Source organism: Mytilus galloprovincialis, chromosome 1 (assembly GCF_965363235.1).
Source record: "Mytilus galloprovincialis chromosome 1, xbMytGall1.hap1.1, whole genome shotgun sequence".
In the NCBI taxonomy this organism is placed as follows: domain Eukaryota; kingdom Metazoa; phylum Mollusca; class Bivalvia; order Mytilida; family Mytilidae; genus Mytilus; species Mytilus galloprovincialis.
Genome location: NC_134838.1, coordinates 70,990,327 through 71,010,878, shown reverse-complemented (window position 1 = coordinate 71,010,878; position 20,552 = coordinate 70,990,327). Strand labels below are relative to the sequence as shown.

Genomic DNA, 20,552 nt, shown 5'->3' with positions numbered 1-20,552 from the left:
GTAACATAAATATACACATACATGTACATATTTCATTCATTTACCTTTTGAAGTTTTATTCTGAATCTCATGAATGACCACTTAAATCACCACACTTATCCCTAAGAGGTACACACTTTGTTTTAAAAACAAATACCCAAACTATGTATCCCTTCTGTTTTATTCCTCACTATTCACTTACCCCTGAAAAATATAATGTTTCTCCAGAAAACAAAGTTCCACAGCCCTTATCACCATTAGTAACTTCTCCTCCCCAGATATGTAGAAAGTCAGAACTAGGTTCATATCTTATACCAAAGTCAGCCTGCATGGTAGAATCCGTTGGAGCAGTAGGATTACAATCTTCTCCAACATAACCTTCATCACAACTGTAATATTTTACATTGTAAACAAATATATCAGATGTTTGTCTCTACTGTGGATTCATTTATATTCGTGGGTACCAATTTATTGGAATAACCAAAAACTTGTATACTTACTTAATGATACTTAATGATGTTTTCCGGTACAGGATCCTCACGGTTCCTCTTCACCAGACTCATATAATTGATTATTGTCTCCATTATTTCTGATGCTGCTTCCGGTTAATTCAGCTCGATAATCAGAATAATAGATTTCTTCGTATTCCCAGTATCTATCTAGTCTATTTTTGAATGAGTTTATAGATGGCGCTTTAGTTACTTTATCTGGTAACTTGTTCCATAATTTGGCTATTCTTACAGAAAAACTGCTTTTCCTCAGACTTGTTTTGAATCGTTGGTGAATGATTTTATTACTGTTTACTCTTGTGCTATGTCTATTTTCAGTGCTTGAAATTAATTTAAGGAATGAACTCGTTTCTGGATTGTAATTACCATTAAGTATCTTGTATGTCTCAATCATGTCCCCTCGGACCCTTCTATAATGTTGGCAGCTTAAGTTTTTTCAGTCTTACCGGGTAGCTCAGTTTATTGAATCCTGGTATCTGTCGTGTTGCCCTTTTTTGTACATTTTCGATTTTGTCAATGGATTTCTTTTTAAAAGGTGCCCATACAGAACTAGCATAGTCTAAGTGTGTTCGCACTAATGTTTTGTATAGAGGTATGAAGATTTTTTCATTTAAGTTTTTAAATGTCCTTCTAATTGCGGCAAAAGTTGAATTAGCTTTGTTAACTTTTTCGCATATGTGTCTTTCAAAGGTTAAATCTTCATCAATTACTACTCCAATATCTTTCTCTTCTTTACATTTGCTTATATCATGACCTAATAGTTTGTAACTTGTCTTATCTTCTCTTACCCCTCTACTTATATTTATGTGTTTGCATTTTTCTGGATGGAACTTCAACAGCCATGTATCACTCCATTTCTCGAGATTATTTAGATCATCTTGCAATATAATTTGATCTGATTTGCTTTCAATAATTCTGAAGATTTTTGTGTCATCCGCGAATAAGTAGGCATCTGATGTCACGCAATCTGGCAAATCATTTATGTATAGAACAAATAACAGGGGACCTAATACTGAGCCTTGTGGAATTCCTGATGTTACATCTTTCCACTCTGATGTTTCCCCATTAACTGATACTCGTTGTTTTCTATACGATAGAAAATCTGTAATCCACTCTAGGAATGGATTAGTTATCCCAAAATTTTCGATTTTCTTAACGAGTCGTCTGTGGGGTACTGTATCAAAGGCTTTCATGAAGTCTGTATATATGCAGTCAATCTCATAGCCATTGTCTATAGCTTCTGTCCATTTATCTATTACCTCTAATAGTTGTAGTGATGTCGATCTCCCAGAGATAAAACCGTATTGTTTGTTTGAAAATAGTTTATTTTCTTTCATGTAGCTAATTATATGGGTCGTTTTCAAAAAATGTCGAATTTTCAGTACACCCATGCTAACTTTTTTATTTCTAATGGAAATTTCAGTTGTAATGGTTTAAATGAAAGCTTGTCGGATTTGTGATTCAGAACATTAATAATAAACACACCTTACATCTATTTTGATAAGATTAAACTGCATTTAAGACCCATTTTGGGGGTATTTGTCTGCGTACAGTGCCAGAAAAACACATTTCAAATGATTTTTTTGCGATTTTCTGATCGCCTTGATATCTGCAAAAGGGACTTATTAAGAACGTTTAATATTACTCTAACAAAAAATCGTAGCTTCTATATCATTGTATGTAACATATTATCTACAAACTAAATTGAATCTGCGTACAGGAGGTTCATGTCTTTCCTGTTACCGCTACTTAAATCAGCCGTGAAATTATTCTCCCTATGAATATTGAATCAGTCAGTGTTGATCTCAAAAGAGCAAAGTAATCTTTACATTTAAAACGCCTCGTTTCTTGAACGAAAGTGTAGAGAAAAGAAATTTCAAGACATTTAGTGAAAAAAATATAGCGTACTTTTTTTCATGTCTATGCTGTTACCACCAATTTTGATTAAATACACCAACAGTATACTTGTAAAAAGTGCAATAACGTGTTGGAAACCAAATTCACAATAGAAAAACATAATCACTTCACCAAAGGGAGTAGTTATTTCACAACAGCAATCAAAAACGAAGAAATTTGTCTATCCTGTTATGTCTATCCTGTTACTATGGTTGCTATGGTTACAGTAACAGGATAGACAATTGTAGACAAAAACGTCGTTAATTTTTTTATCTTAACATATAGGTGCAAAACGAATGAAATATTTCGTTGTTTGAAGTCATCTTAAGGTTATAACGTATTAATCTTCCCAATTAAGCATTCGCAGGTGCAATACTGATATCGGTAACAGGATAGACAAAAAGGTAACAGGATAGACTTTTATATAGTAATATATCAGAAACGTACGTTCCTGTTACCAATGAAATATAGAGAAAAGTAAACTAACTTATGAGGGATTTACTTGATGTTGGGTTTATTTGAAAGGGTGAAAAAATGCCGAACAATATTAATTGCTATCTTAGACTTGCATTACTGGTGGTAATTTTTACAACCTTTGAAAACCAATTTTTAGAGGCATTTTTCAGTACAACCTGTTAAATTGGCAAATAATCTATTATATTACAGAATGAATATATATAGAAGTTTATTCTCTTGAAAACCATCTAATTGTCTACGTAAAACAAGCTTAACATTTTATCTAAACCTTTTCTTAATAACCCAAAATTTCTTTTGAAAATGGTAACAGGATAGACAAAATAATGTACCACCGATCAAAACATGTTTCAACATATTTTTGTATGACATCATTAAGATTGCATCTTTTAATATGTTGTTCTTAAAGTACTGTTTGTTTTGATTTGCTTATGTAGAGGGTTGTTTGAATAAGTAACTTTTAATAATTTTTTCAATTTCAAAATTCGACATTTTTTGAAAATGACCCATATGTTCTCTTATAATTTTCTCCATTATTTTACAGATGACTGATGTGAGACTTACTGGTCTATAATTTTTAGCTTGTGATTTATTCCCTTTTTTGAATATTGCACTCACTAGGGCGCTTTTCCAATCCTTTGGAACTACTTTTTGTGTTAAAGATTGGCTAAAAATGATGCCAAGTGGTTCAGCTATACCTTCTTTGACTTCAAACAGCAGTCTTGGGTGTAGATTATCAGGGCCAGGTGATTTATCCGTTTTTATTTTCTGTAGGTGTTTCAAAACCAAATCAGTGCCAATATTTAATTCCTCTATTTTTTTATCTAATGGAATATGCTTAGGTTCTGGAATATTGCCTTGTGGTTCATTAGTGAATACGCTTGTAAAATACTCTGATAGTATCTCAGCCTTTTGTTTATTGTCATCTGTTTTTTCAGATTTGACATCTTCTGTATCTACATGTAGGTCACCTATACCTTCCCTGGTCTTTGATTTGGATTTTATGTAGCTCCATATAGCCTTTGGGTTTCTTTTGGCATTTTCAGATAATCCTTTTTCGAATAATTTCTTTCGTTTATTGACTGATGTTTTGGCCTGGTTTCTGACTTTATTGTATTCAGCTCTTGTTTCTGGATCTTGTTTATTTATAATTTTTTTGGATAGAATATTTTTCCTTCTAATTTACTCTCTCATTTTTTTGTCTATTGGGAATACATTTCTCTTTTTTCCTATTTGTGTCATAGTTTTTGTTGGTACAAATCTGCTCTCTAATTCTTTTAAAATGGTTAAAAAATAATTCCAATTTTTATCAATGGAATTTCCAGCATTAAGCTTATTATGCCAGTCTATTTTATTCAGCTCTTGAATAAAATCTTTGTAATTTCCATGACTGTACAGATTAGCTATTCTCGGTGCTCTTTTAATATTTACATAACAGTTAAAATCAAAGGATAGGACGCAGTGGTCACTTTTTCCAAGCGGGCTCATATATTCTTGGTTTGAAATCATCTCTTCTTCGTTTGTAATTAGTAAATCAAGTGTATGGGGTGTGTCAGCTCCTCTCCATCGTGTTGGTTTTGTTGTGTGTTGGTACAGAAAGTTGTCTTGTAGTGCTTCCAGAAATTTATTTTCAATGCTATTTGGTCTATCCCCCTTTGTGTTAAATGTTTCCCAATTTATTTCAGGATAATTAAAATCTCCCATAATGAGTATGTGTGAGTACCCCATATCTGTTGCCTCTGACATTAGGTTTACTAGCTTATCATTGTATTCCTTGGAACTGTTGGATGGGGTTCTATATATCAGACCTACAAGGAGTTTGTCATTTTGATTAAGTTTTACCTTTATAAATATATTTTCCTGAAACTCTGTCTTCATTGTGATTTCTGTAGCTTCTAGGTTGGAGTCTACATACATTAAAAGGCCTCGTCCTTCATCTGACTTTATGTTTTTCTCAAACATTTTGTAATTTCCTACCTCTGGTATTGAATATTCCGCTGTTGATGGTTTATGTCTATTGGCTTTCGGTTTTACTTCTGTTATACCAATGATATTTGGTTTGTTGTCTCTTGTACGAACGATCAATTCTGACATTTTGTTGAATAGCTGATCTGCATTAGTATAAAAACAGTTCAATTTGGGTAGAACTGTAAAGTTATTTACATTGCCGTTAAAAACCTTTCCCTTCTTTTGTACATTTATATTTACATTTTTTGTCTCTCTTTTTACTTTTTTATTTTTACTACTTTCCTCGCCCATGGCGGTCCCCGCACTTTGAACAGGAAGTCCCCCGAGTTGTTCTCTTGAAGTTTTTTTGCCTCAGTCCACAGCCTCTTTTCTTCTTCTCTCTCTCACTTTTAGTAAGGTCATTGCTTACATTTACTTTTTGGTATTTAGGATATGATCTAATATAATGCATGTTTTTAAATAGAGTTAGTTTTGAATCTATGCTCTTCAAATGGACTAATAGAGGTCTGTTAGTTTTTTCTTTATCATATTTCCCTAGTCTCTGTGTTTTTCTGATGTTTTCAATATCCAATGTTATCTTGGCATCTTTAAAGAGTTGGACTATATTCTCTACATCATGTTCTATTCTTTCTTGTTTATTTTCCGACTCATTTTCTGTTATCCCAAATATGATCAGATTACTTTCCCTCGTTTTTCTCTCATTTATTTCCTCTAGTACTGTGGTTACTGTTCCTTGATTTGGTAGCACTCCACCTTCAGTATCCTCGGATACAATATTAGCTATTGCCCCTCCATTCAAGGCTTCTTCTTTAGCTATTTCTCTTACTCTTTCCTCGTCACATTTATGTTTTATAATCTCCTGGCTTACTATTTCTCTTACTTCTTCTTTATTACATTTCTTTTCTATGGCGATTTCTATATTATTTATTCTTTGCTCATAGCTGTCCATGATCTCTCGGCATCTCTCTTCAATTTTCAGATCAGTAACTATGTGTTCTTCTACTACTTGTCTACATGGGGCGCAGAACCACATTGTGTCTGAGTTGCTTAATATATCATATTCAGTTTTTGTTTTATTTAACCATTTTATGCAAAAATGATCTTTACATCTTTGACATTCAAGGAGTTTAGCGTCTTCATTTTTATATATCTTTTGGCATATTTTGCATTCCCATGGGTCTTCCTTTTTTGATCGCTTGTTGCATTTGAAGTAGATTTATTCCTTCTTGTTGCCATTTCTACTATTATAGTTATTTTATTTTTTTTTAGATAGGGCTTCCCTAAATGAAAATATTTTAATTTATTTATTTTTTTATTTCATATAATAGAGCTTCTCTATTATTAAAATAAGAAATGAGTTATTATTATTTTTATCTAGTATTTTAAATTAGGGCTTCCCTTAAATAAAATTTCTCTAGATAATATTATTAATTTTCCTGTTATTAGATAGAGCTTCTCTATCTATAATTTTTTTCTAAGCTTATTATCCCTTTATTCCGCTCTTTCGTATGTTCTATATTAGGGCTTCCCTAATAGAATTGATCGTTAAGTTATAATCTCCCTTCTATTTATCAGGACGAATAGGGCTTCCCTATTCGAACTAAATAAGTATGAAGTATGTTGATGCTAGATAGAGCTTCTCTATCTATTTTAGGCCCCCTGTTAATTAATTTTTTTGTTCTATACTTAGTTATGCTAGTTATCTCTGTATGGTCTTTTATGTTGTTAATTCCTAGAAAAAACAGGGCTTCCCTATTTTTCTAATATTTTTATTCAATTTCTATTAACTTTTATTCTATGATATAATAGGGCTTCCCTATTCTTTTTATTAGCTGAGTGATGTTGTTGATTTTTCTCTTTGTTTTATAATTAAGGCTTCCTTAATTAAGCTGCGCAGATTAATTATTTTGGATCTAGTATGTTAAACAAGGCTTCCTTATTTAACTATTCTTCTTGTTTTTATTGGCTTTTGTACTGGCTGTTTAACTAACATCCTTGCTCTGACAGTTCAAGTGCTAAATCTATGAATTTCAGCATCCACAGTTTATTTACAGCTCTTATGGGATGTACTACGTCCGATGTTAGGTTGAAATTCTTTCTATATTTAACTTTGGTGTCTCTTTTTGTCTTGTTTGAAAGGATAAAATCTTGAGAAATTCTTGGCGTAGAGTAAAGCCGGTTAATCAATTTTAGGTGATCGTTAAAGTAGTCAATCTGTTCACCGAGTTCTTTGTCTATGTTTGTTGCCAGTTGGACTTTTCTGTGACCTTTGGTGGCTTTATTGACCAGGAGTGACGGATATATCTTTTTTTTACTATTCACATTTAAGTTAATTGAATCTTTAGGTTTATTGGCTCTTGTGATCGAATAATATGGACACTCTATGAAAAGCACTGTGGCTGATGGTTTTGTTGTTATGATTTGATGTTTGAGATCCCTATATTGTGTTAAAGTTTCTTCTATATTTTGATACGGTGATTTTCTAAACTGGATGGTTTTGTTTTTCTTCTGTGTAATTTCACATGTACCTAGCCAGATCAGTATTATTGGGTGATCCAAGTCTTTCACCATGTCTATGAGTGATTTAATGTGTTTTGTATTGTCGATCGATCCTCCTCTCTTATATATAACACTTTAAATTTTTGTCCAATTGATTCTGGGATGTATTCTTTTAGACCCACCCCTTTGCTGTCAGTGAACAAGATGGTGTCTCTTTCCAGGTGTGCTCCCCTAACCCTTTGGTATATCTTTTTCCTCTCTTTAATAATCTTCCTCACAGACATATATATAATGGTTGTTACTAGGACTGTATATTAATTTAATAGACTATAGCACAAGCGGTGTATATGAAAAATAGGGCTTCCCTATTTTTTTGTACCCAAACAATATTGTTCTAGGCGAACGCAAAAAACGAAGTATATAAATACAAAATATAATAATAGGGCTTCCCTATATTATATAATTTAAATATCGGAACGGAAAAGCGCAAAGTACAGAATATAAATGTCAATTAACAATATGAAAGTACGACTTTCCAGTAACGTGGTTTGACCACCAAACTCTGACGATGGATGATATAGTCTACATTTTGGTATTGGGATGATCAAAATTTTGTGTATATGTTATATAAAGGTTTGGATGATTCGTAAATGATGTTTTAGTTTATGGATGTACACTGATTACCAACAATAACCACGGATTTAAATCTGATTTCTCTTAGCTTTATCTTTCACAACTTCTAACCGGAAGCATTCACTTCATGGTTTTGCTGAGGTCTGCATACACACCTATCGAAAAATTTTCATTTGTTGAACATTTTATTTTGTGGTTTACCAGTTCCCTTGTATCATAAAAATTTGTATCCATCAAATAGTAATGAATCCACAATATTTGGAGTATTTAATTTCATTTGTAGTTTTTCAAACAATTGAACTTTATAAATTCATACTTAGTTTGTGCAAAAGGCTTTTTGTACTTGCATTATCAGTCTGAGAGATTACATTTTCAATTATAGCAATATTTATGAAATAAGGAATATCCCTTGATTTCCTCAAGAAAGTTTCAATAGAGAAAAGTTTTAGCATAATAATACTAAAATTCCAATGATTTGCATTCTCTTCAATAAAATCATACATTAAAGAAAACGTGGTGAACATTCATGCAGTAAACTTACTGACAAACTCCCTCTATACACTTGCCATGTCCTCCACACATATTAAGACACTGCTGACCTATGTAGAGTCTGGATATACCCCAAGAATCTGTTGGTCCCCAATCTGACTGACGTAGTCTAAATTTTGTCACTGGACCCCTGAAAGTTATCAAAAGAAATGTCTACTATAAATTCACATCACTGAATAAATTATATTACTCTCTAGAATATGCTCAGTTAAAGCTGAAGTGATTGATGAAGTATTAATAATTTTTGTTGCATGTTATAGATAAATGAAGACTACTGATTATAGGTTGAATTCACCTGAAATCTTACTATCTTCTCTTACAGCATATTTCATAGAATTGTCAGTTTAAAATACTTCAATTGATAGATTGTTACTCCCAATGGGTACCAACATTTGATTACCCATTTCAACAACTCACCATGTAGCTGAGGGCAGTGGAATGGTCACCTGACGCCACTCTGTGTACTGCGATGGATCAAATACTGTTCCTTTATTATACTCTTCACAAGATGTGGGAGGAAGACATGGGTCTACAACCAAGGACCAGCTAAGACTATGGTCATCTGAATATTCCAGATAAATCTGGTTATTTCTGGTCATGTCATACATCAAGTGACATCCCATTACAAGGTCAAATTGAATGATATATGAAGGTCCTATATGCATTGGCTCCGTCTCTAGAAATCTGATGTCACCATCTTTTTTCTCTTCATAAAAGCTGAAAAAAGTCCTTATAAACAACTTACCAAAAACTATTTACATTTTAATAAAATATCACACATTTGTTTGCCTGTTTAATGTCTTTGACTTGTGGAGAAAAGTTCAAGCTTATTCAATTTTAAAAATTTCAGGCAAATATCTGAAAATACTCCTTGATAATTTAATTTTGTGTGTAACAAGTCTTCTGAATGGCTGAAAGTGTTCTGTCTATCATCTCATGGACATTAATGTTGTCATGTGACCGCGATGTCACCAATATGTTTTTTTCAAAATTTACTCTTACAAATGGAATTTAAAACTAAATTATAAGGAATGACTGTAATACTTGTTCAGTCTATTTTCGAAATAACATAAAAAATGTGTTGCACTTTTAAATAACTCGCATAGCGGATTATTCAGTGTGCACCACATATTTCATGTTATTTCTTCATAGACAGAAAAAAATATTACAGTCATTACTAAAATATTTCACCAATTCGACTTGAGTACAAACGATTCTGCTCTACCTTATTCTTGGAGGTGGAAGTTCAGGATTTAAAGAGTATTATTCCTATTTTCTATAAAATGTTTTAGATTTAGCTAAAAAGTCGTTAACATAATTGAAAGTAACCTCTTACTTGACACTTCTTCTCCCATCACAGTAACCATCAGTTATTTGGCCTTTATTGACAACCAAATGTTGTGTAGCATTAGTATCAGACTCCAATTCTACATCCAAAGTGTTGAATAAATGGTGATTAAGACTTATTCCATCTATGGCCCATACATCATGACCTTGACCAGAATGATATGGCTGCCACCATCGGAATCTGCATGATGATTTCCTGGCATTTCTAGGCAGAAGTACCATTTCTGACCTAAAGAAAAAAGAAACATAAAGATGAACTTTACATGCAATCCTCTCACCAGGTTGTACCTTAGATGCATGTAAGTTGTCTTAACCCTGCTAATTTGTCTTCAGTACATATTATCTAGGAGACCATCTCTTCAATTGCTTTAGTTCCACGTCGATCCTTTTATGGTGGGGGTGAGAAGCTGAGACATTCAGTACCTAAACCTTTTATTTTATTTTAAATAGCAAAAATACATATCCTATTATCTATATTTTAAACATGTGTAATTAAGGCCTAAGTGATTTAAGTTTTGACATCTCATTTCTTAATTGAGGCATCTAAAGCTAGTACCCCTATTTGAATAGTTACGTGCGTGTTTTGATATGGGAATCCCCAAAAATTTTATAAAAGGTCCACAACATTCAAATCCATCTAGTGGTTTTGGAAGGAGTTTTGGACTAAAATGCCAACCCTTATTAATTTTTGGAAAATTCTATGTTTAACCGTGCATAACCACCTAAAAATTCATTGATAGCAAATATGACTTTTCATGTAGCAATACAGCACACACTGAGTTAGGAAATAAATTTCCAAAATCCAATTTAATACACCATAACAGTAGTTATTGATGACAAAAAGACATACTTGGGTGATCTATATTGATTACTGCTAAATTCTTTAAGGAAGCTCCATGTCACTTCAGCATCACATGAGTAATCCAAAATGACTGTCTCTGCTGGCCTGTCTGGTGGAGGACAAGAAGAAGCCATAGAATTACTGCCAACTCTAATGTAGAACTGTAAATATCTGTAAGATATAATGATATAATCTCACTACATATATCAAGTTAAACACTAAATATACATGAGGGTGCAGTCAACAGTTTTTTTCTATGACGTCATATTTTGAGGGACCATGTATAAGTGACCCTTAGTGGTGGACTGATTAATAAAGATACTTGTATAAAACTAGATATCACTGGATTCAGAATGTTCTTTAGTTTATAATGGAATAAAACAAAAGTGTTCTTTTAATAGTATAAAAAAGTTTTATACAGAGAAACTGGGAAAAACATTGCCTGATTTAAGCTTAAAAAACCTGAAATCAGGTCATGTGCACACCCCTGAAGACATGATACCTGCACATTTTTCATAATCAAAATTGTATGAATTTCATAGATTTTTACCAGGTCTTTCAAAAAATTCATGCTTCAAGGGTACGTTCACCTGCTCCGAAAAGAGCTACAGTGGCTGCAAATAAGTTTTCAATTTTCATTGCCAAAAAAACAGACTGTTTACAGTGTTGTCTCCCCTAAAAACATGTATATTTAATCTAATTTTTTTAATTAGTTTAATCATTCAACCTGCTTTAATTGAAGTTAATTAACATATCTTTCCAATCAAATACAAAAAACATGATTCTTTTTTATCAATTATGTTGATAAAAAGGGACTTCCCTCCATGTCTATTTTTAGTTGGGGAATAACCCCTAGTTTTTTATACGAAACTGTTTATAGCACCCTGAACATGTGTGGGTAAAATGGTTTTTTTTTTAAACTCTACAAGGAAAACAATGGGTATAGTTTATTATTATTTTTTTAGAAAACACAGTGTGTGGTTGACATTTTGTATATCCAATGTTAATTACTTCACCAAAAAATGACTATCATTTATTGTTTTTCATGAGAAAATAAACCTTCTGAACATATTTCTATTACTCTATCCTACACAATAATACTAGAACTGTACCTGTTGTTAGTCGTATTGAAGTCTGATGTTACAATTTTTCTCTGTCCATTCCTACTGAACACCAGTGCTTTCCCTGATGACAGGACACCACACATATAACTTATTGTGGCCCCCTTCACTGACATAACACTGGACGATGTCAATATATGGTCATCTTCAAAGTTTTCCATCAACAGAGTAGGATTCTGTACTACATTTGTGTTACATGTTAGTCCATCATAACCAAAATCACACCTGCAAGAAGGAGGCAAATAAACAATATTCATACATCAATGATGCATTACGATCTACAAGGAAGGTACGATTAAATTCCTGTCTTTTTCTGGCTGCTTTTTATACATAAATAAAAGTCTTCATTAGGCAAGTATATATGAATCAAAAGTCTCATTATAGGTCAATATACATTAGGTAAAAGTTGTGTATCCTTAGGTTGCTCACATAAATAGTAACTATAAAAAAGAAGATGTGGTATGATTGCCAATGAGACAACTCTCCACAAGAGACCAAATGACACAAAACAGCTATAGGTCACCGTACAACCTTCAAAAATGAACAAAGCCAATACCGCATAGTCAGCTATCTGCCTAGTTTAGGTAGTGGTAAAGTTATATAAAGGAAATCATCCCAAACATTTTTAAAAATTCTAATGATTCAAAACATATTATTTAAATAATGTTGACATTCAAAACATCCAAAGGTTAATAGTTCAATGTGAAATAACTTTTAATTTTTTTTTAATATTAATTACCTTAACATTGCAATAGAACTTTTTTAAGTGGAAATCAATTTAATCTGCATAGCTTATACAAAGTCGATTGATCTTTTTTTTTTATATATATATAAATAAAGAGTTGTGGTATGCTTGTCAATGAGACTATCCACCAAAGTTCAAATGAAGTGGAAGAAATTTATCTTTTTTTAAATTAGGTTTTCAATCAGCAAGCATGCACACAGGAAAGTTGAGCAAAACTGCACTGGTTGGAATAACAAAAGTAAAGTTAAGTTATAACATGTTTACTTGCATCCTTGATCAGTACAAAATCCATGTCCATTACATCTCTCTGGACAATCTCCAATATAAACTGAAATATACATTAGCAACATGTGCAATTTTCAGTAGCCTCTCAGTAATTAAAGTTTAAAAATATTAATAATCGTATGATAGATTTTTTTATTTCTGAAAATACCTAAAACATATTCCATACATTCTGGTAAATGACATTTGAAGGTCACTTCTTAAAACATCAATAGAGATTATGTTAAATACATTTTTATATTAAACCCACTTAAACTACCCGATACGAAAAATGTAAATGAATAAAACTAATTATTTGCGTTTATGAGATATATAATTTGATAGTCTGTTTAGGTTCTCTGAGTTAAGATTCTTGTGTGGTTGTCAATACTTTACATGCTGATTATGAAGCATATTCATATGTATGTGATTTATATTGTAAAATTGTTCTACTCATGTTCATACAAAGTATATAATTCACTAACATCAAAATACTTGCTATAAGAATATGCTTTTTTGTTATCAACCTTTTTGTTCCATACATTGGCTAGAGGTATAGGAGGAGGGTTGAGAACTCAAAAAACATGTTTAACCCCACCCCATTTTTTCGCCTGTCCCAAGTCAGGAGCCTCTAGCCTTTGTTAGTCTTGTATTATTTTTAATTTTAATTTCTTTTATATATTTAGGATTTTAGTATGACGTCTGTTATCACTGAACTAGTATACATTTTTGTTTAGGGGCCAGCTGAAGCACGCCATCCTGGTGCAGGATTTTCTCGCTGCATTGAAGACCCATTTGTGGCCTTCGGCTGTTATCTGCTCTTTGGTCGGGTTGTTGTCTCTTTGACACATTCCCAATTTCCATTCTCAATTTCATAATAGACTTTAAGACCAACTCTATCATATAGAAATATTTTTGTCAACAAACCATTATCTATAGCCCAGTTAGGTTCTCTCCTATTGGTTTGTCTCCATCTGAATCTCACATGAGGTGACATAGCAGCATAAGGTAATGGCAAGGTCATTTTCGTCCACCTGAAAAAATCATTTCAATTAAATTAAGATTTAGATCATCTTGGATATTTGGGACCTATTATTCAAGAGAGGATAATTAAACACACATTTCATATTACTAAAATTATTATGTATTTTGGCTTTCAAAACTTTTAGTCTTGGCTAACAACTCACAGCTTTTATCAACAGTTACTGTTTTAGATTCATTTCATTTACTCACACACAATTTTAACCCTGGTCTTCCATAATGAACATTCAACAAATAATGTAGTATTTTAACATTAGTTTGTCGTTTATTCTTTTTAATAATGTCTAATTGCATTTTATTTCCATTAATTTATATAATCACATGACAAACCTTGGAATATTAACAGATCCATATGTTGAACTAATTGGTTGATGGTTACCATGACAGCTTCCTGGTAAACATGGAGTATGAAGACGATGCCAAGTTCTGCCATAATCAGAAGAAAATTGCAAATCTACTCTGTAACATAAAGTAATCTTTTAATACAATCAATTCATTGAATAAATTTCTTTTCAATGACCTACTAATAATATTTTATCATAAAAAATTCTAATTTCGAGATAATAAAGACAAAGATTTTTTTATTTCTATTCAAATATATAAATGAAAGAGTATTCATTGTATTGTTTTTAAAACATTAATGGAGGCAAATCAGGAAATATATTTCTAATCAGGAAGTTGAACCTCATATCAGAAAACTGTGTTTTCTGGTTACATAATCTCTTATCAAAGCAAAGAACATTACATTTATTTGAGTAGTTTAATACAGTGTGTCTTGTATTCAGGTATAGTTATTGATACAACTAAAAATTTGGGTATCACATATATGTATAACATGGTCGTTGAACCAAATAAAAAATTCTGCACTGTTAATGAAATTGCCACCCACAACTATAATAGCTGAATTTATAGCATCATAAACAAACTTACTTGTTAGCTTTAGGATCATTGCCACATTGCATGTTAAGACCAAATTGAATTGTTTTGTTTGTGTTCTGACTTAACCCTGATGGCTGATGTGTTAAAATCCTTACACCATCTAGAGCCCAGATGTCTGTGTTTGGTCCGTGATGAAATTTTTGTATCCAACAAAATCTGGCCCAGGATATTTTGTGGTCACCAGTTATTGGAACAGATACAAGTTTAGGTTCCTACAAATAAATAACATATCTTTGTCATTTTTCAGGGGATCTGAATTTGTTTAAGTCCTTTAAGAGTATGCTCTTGACTATGGTGTATTAAAAATGTTTCAGCCTTTTTGTCTTTAGTTTATTTTTGTTCTATTCTGAAAAGACACCTTCTTGGTAAAGGACAAAAATAATTGTCAATATTGAGTATACAGTTCCATCTAGCTTTAACCATTAGTGAAAGTACTATTGAGTGATGAAAATTATAGCATTTCAAATATTTTACAATATTGGTACTATCTAGGAAAACTCAAAAAAGTTTCAGGTATATTGCAAATTATGGAAAACACAAATCATTATACATTTACTATCATACCTGGTAAAACTCAAACTCTAATCTCTGGAGTACATATGTGTGATCATATTTATCTTCTAGGTAAACTAACACATCAATTCTGTCAGACTTAGAAATATTACCATTACAAGAACCACTTCCTAAAAAACATCAATTATTGTATTGAACGTTATTTTTAATTTAGGGCACAATTATAAAAGTTGTAGTGTTATGTTAAGCAGGCAATCTTTGATGGAAACGTATGGATGTTGATTTTTCAGAAATAATTATTAGGTCTATATTCTGTGTTTGGTGAGGGAAATACTTGAAACAATATTTTTTTCTAGTATATGCCACAATATGTATCTGTTTCTATACATCTACTTTGAAACATGTCCTTATTCAGTACTATAACTTCATAGTTCAAAAAATGTACCTCAATATTGTAGAACGTTGTAGTGATGGAGTACTTCCAAACTACTTTAGTTTTTTTAGTATTTTAGAACAATAATTTTACGGTAAAAGGTTTGTACTAAAATAAGAATGTGATAGGAAATTGTCAAGAAAGTGCAACAATTGAAAAGTACTAGACTTTTACAAAAAAAAGTTTTTGTATGGAAAATGTACTAAGCATTTAAATAATAAAACTGTAACTTTCAAAGTACAAATTCAGTATTGTAAAATTATTGTACTGAAATAGTACTACTATTTTGAAGTCATGAAAAATAACTACATTACATGTATGTAGGTACATTTTCAGTACTTCACATTTACAGTACAATAAAACAACACATGCAATAGAAGCTGTGTATTAATTTTCTTGTCAATTCTATATTTCAATAATTTTATTATTTTATTTAATTTAAATGGTCATTCATTTTAGTAAAAGGAATAGATAAGTATAGCTGTGTGTTGGCTCAACAAGTTCACAATAACAAAATTATGACATGTTTAGGTCTGTAGAAAACAAATACAAACAAGTAAAACTGTGAGCTTCTGCTCACTGATGATACCCCCGTCGAAATATTTAGGTAAACAGGAAGCTGGTGAGTGATGAATCTGAAAAAGCATCACACGGTATAGCAGACTTATATAAACACTGAACCAAATTTCAGAAATCCTTGTATTGTAGTTCCTGAGAAAAATGTGACGGACATTTTCAACTTGGCTATATCATATGTAAATGCTACAAGTGTTCGGTAAACAGGAAGTTGTTGAGTGATGAATCTGAAAATGCATCACAAGGTATAACTGACTTATATAAACCCTGAAACCAAATTTCAGAAATCCTTGTCAAGTAGTTCCTGAGTAAAATGTGACAAAAATATTCATGGGTTGGATGGAAGGACTGACGAAAGGATGGATGGCTGGACTGACTGACTGACTGACTTATGGACAGACAGAGGTAAAACAGTATACCCCCACTTTTTTAAAGCAGGGGTATAATGAAGACAAAATTGATCAAATAAATATACTTCAAACATAACTTGTTTTGTAATCATACCTAATCCCAAATAGAACCTTATATTTCCAGCAGATCTAGTGTCCATATAAGGTGTACAAGCCTTCCTGTCACCAGAACTGTCAAACACTAAAGAATTAGCTTTATAAATCTCTCCACAGGTCACATCAACCCTTCCACCATGGACTTCCCATCTGTTATATAGGTACATACCGTATAAACTAGTTTAACTTTAAAATATTTATATCTGACTAATTCAAGTTAAGGACATTGTCAGTAGTTTTTTGCTTATTTCCATATTTTTTATTATTTGAATAACATGTTTTGATATATATTTGATCATCTATGTTGAATCATTGATAAGTTAAAACAAGAGTACACACGCTGAAATGTCTCACCTTCTTTACTAATCATTGATATCATGTTGATAGTCCTAAATATTAGTGTTGGATAATCGGTTAAAATTACCAACCGATTATCTATTACTATCGGTTGACAGCAACCAACAAACTATCTGTTATAATCACATCTTTATACATTGCCCTTTTTTTTGTAAATGAAATCATGCATTTAGTCACATTGTACATGTCTAATGCGTTTATTCTATATCATTGCAGAGTTTTATATGTTCATATTTGATCTTTTGTTTCCTTTTCATATTTTATTAATTAGCTAATAAAACAGTGAATCAATTAGAATCTCGATTCAGATTGAACATATTTTGTCTTATAATTACAACATTTATTACCAGCAATGACTCTAACATTTCTAAATTTTAATGGTATTACGCACATTATAATTTCAAATACATAGCTGTATAAAATTTGAATGCTTCTCATTAAAAAAAGATTTATAAAGTATTTAACTAACTTTAAGCAATTTTAAAATTAATAATAAAATAAAACACTGCATTTGCATTGAAATATATACATTTAAGTAAAGGGATCCAACAAATGTCTGTTAATTCGTGTAGAATGCTTATTTTTCACTTTTGTGATCATAATTATTCTGTCAGCTGTGTCATTCGTGAGTCTGTACTTATAATTGCACGAATGCAGAATTCTAACATAGTTGATGCGTATCGATCCGTGATTCGTATATCTTTCAATGGCGGACAAACCGGGAAAAATTACAAAAATAAACGATGTTTGACATGTTTGACAAGCAATTTGGAAAGGAATATGACGTTTTTGATGCAACAAATGGATATAGCATTAATTAATGGCAATTTGCACTATGTTCTAAAGTCACAAAATTTTTTATCTTGTCTAAAATCAGAATGATTTCATGTACGCTCTTGACCGTAACAAGTACCGGAATTGAAAGAAAGTATTTTGTAAAAAGTTATTTATATTAAATAGCATACGATCAATCTGTATAGTCAATGCTTTTATCATGTTTATAAAGAAAGAAATTGGTTGTGTCTTTGATTATAGAATGTTTGACATTGTTATTGTCATCAACTGATATTTTTCGTTTCATTTGTTTGACTGCGCATGTAAAATGCAAACCGGAAGTTGATATGCTAAAAGTCCAGAAACTATTGAACAAAATCCCAATCGATTATCGACACCGCCAGACCCAACCAACTGATTTCCGACTTATTCCGATCATCGGAACATCACTACTAAATATCAAGCTTTATTACAACTGTCACATAAACTTAACATTAACCAAGATAACCATACATGCCAACCTCTGACAATGAGAAATCATGACATGACATGTCAAAAAGCGTGTGAAAACGTGTGATGTTGATGCGGCCTTTTTTATATGAATTTAACAAACAATAGTCTGCTGTAAACTTTTATTGAATTCAACTGTTGCTTTGGAAGCAACATCACTAGGCACATATATATATATATATTCAAAACATCTGCCAGTTTAGTTACATTTACTTTATAACTGTCAAGTTCTGATCAGAATTCAGTGCAAACTTCTTTATAATTGAAAATACTCTCTCACAGTCAGAATTGGTACTTGGCTGACCTAAAATAGCTTGATCAAGCATTGATCAAGTGTCACAACAATGTTTTTGCCATCTTTAATCTCTGCCTTTGCTTCCAACAAATTATATACATGTAATGATGTATGGTGCTATTGCCTGGTCAAGACTGGGTTGTTCATCAGAAGACAGCTGGTACTATCAGAACTGATCCACAAGGTACAGTCCAGTGATATTTCCATCTCCTATGACCTGTTGAAATCTGTTGGCCAGATTTGAAACTAAAAAAGAAAAATATTTTATAATTTGATAACCAAAATTATGGGTCCATTAAACATGCTAAATAGCTACATTGTTGTTCTTCTACCGCATGTATTGTTATGATTGCAACATCGGGTGCATAAAATATGCGTTAATTGTCCCTTGTTACTCATCATTTAAACTTGAACACCCAAATTTACATAATTTATAAATCTTGAAAATTATCGTGGGCACACATCGTTTTCGCTTAGCAATCGTATCTATAGACGATAGCACAGGCCCTGAAAGCGACCTCTTTCTGTGGACATTTTCCGTAAGTTAATTTGAAAGAAAGATTGTCACAAGATCGTAAAAACTAATCAAAACTACTTACCTTTCAGGGGTTTTTCTGTTCGTCCATCATGATAGAATTTAAAACTATGGCGCCCAAACAATTACTTCGGAATTCTCGGTATTTTTCATCTTACAAGGGAAAAACCAAAAAATCGCGATATCACTAACGACCAAAAAATCACAACGGACGAAAAAGCGTGTAATTGCATGTAAAGTGGTGAAAAGCGTGTACTCGCCATGTGACAAAATCCTCGCGTGTAAACCGTCGAAAAAGCGTGTATTACACACGAATATCATGTCACTTGGCATGTATGAAGATCACTAAACAAAGACCAATGAACCATGAAAATGAGGTCAAGGTCAGATGAACCATGCCAGGCAGACATGTTGAGCTAACAATGCTTCCATACAACAAATATAGTTGACCTATTGCTTATAGTTTAAGAAAAATAGACCAAAACACAAAAACTTAACACTGAGCTCAATGAACCATGAAAATGAGGTAAAGGTCAAATAAAACCTGCGTGAATGACATATAGATCATAAAATATTTCCATACACCAAATATAGTTGACCTACTTCATATAGTATTAGATAAAAAGACAAAAACTCAAAAACTTAACTATAACCACTGAACCATGAAAATGAGGTCAAGGTCAGATGACACCTGCCAATTGGACATGTACACCTTACAGTCCTTCCATACACCGAATATACTAGACCTATTGCTTATAGTATCTGAGATATGGAATTGACCACCGAAACTTAACCTTATTCACTGATTCATGAAATGAGGTCGAGGTCAAGTGAAAACTGTCTGACAGGCATGAGGATCTTGCAAGATACGCACATACCAAATATAGTTATCCTATTACTTATAATAAGAGAGAATTCAACATTACAAAAAAACTGAACTTTTTTTTCAAGTGGTCACTGAACCATGAAAATGAGGTCAAGGACATTGGACATGTGACTGACGGAAATTTTGTAACATAAGGCATCTATATACAAAGTATGAAGCATCAAAGTCTTCCACCCTCTAAAATATAAGGCTTTTAAGAAGTTAGCTAAAACTGCCGTCGCTGGTTACACTATCCCTATGTCAAGCTTTCTGCAACAAAATTTGCAGGCTCGACAAAAAACTGGATGATATAAGTCATATGAAGCTTATCTAGGTGATGACTACTTTAAGGTGACTTCTTTATGTCTATTTTAATTATGTGGAGC

The 20,552-nt window shown here is 32.1% G+C and overlaps 1 protein-coding gene across 1 annotated transcript in view; it reads right to left on the bottom strand.

The window, feature by feature from the left end:
* The window catches only part of LOC143082916 (reelin-like), a 97,207-nt gene that overhangs the window by 41,659 nt on the left and 34,996 nt on the right, over positions 1 to 20,552 (bottom strand). Inside the window, exons 12-23 of the mRNA XM_076258929.1 lie at positions 16,829 to 16,980; positions 15,367 to 15,485; positions 14,794 to 15,014; positions 14,194 to 14,322; positions 13,750 to 13,856; positions 12,826 to 12,889; positions 11,808 to 12,041; positions 10,705 to 10,866; positions 9,844 to 10,083; positions 8,925 to 9,224; positions 8,500 to 8,637; positions 182 to 368 (exon numbers count right to left, since the gene is read on the bottom strand). Of these exons, the coding sequence (XP_076115044.1) occupies positions 182 to 368; positions 8,500 to 8,637; positions 8,925 to 9,224; positions 9,844 to 10,083; positions 10,705 to 10,866; positions 11,808 to 12,041; positions 12,826 to 12,889; positions 13,750 to 13,856; positions 14,194 to 14,322; positions 14,794 to 15,014; positions 15,367 to 15,485; positions 16,829 to 16,980 (2,053 nt within the window). The remainder of the gene's footprint in view (positions 1 to 181; positions 369 to 8,499; positions 8,638 to 8,924; positions 9,225 to 9,843; positions 10,084 to 10,704; positions 10,867 to 11,807; positions 12,042 to 12,825; positions 12,890 to 13,749; positions 13,857 to 14,193; positions 14,323 to 14,793; positions 15,015 to 15,366; positions 15,486 to 16,828; positions 16,981 to 20,552) is intronic.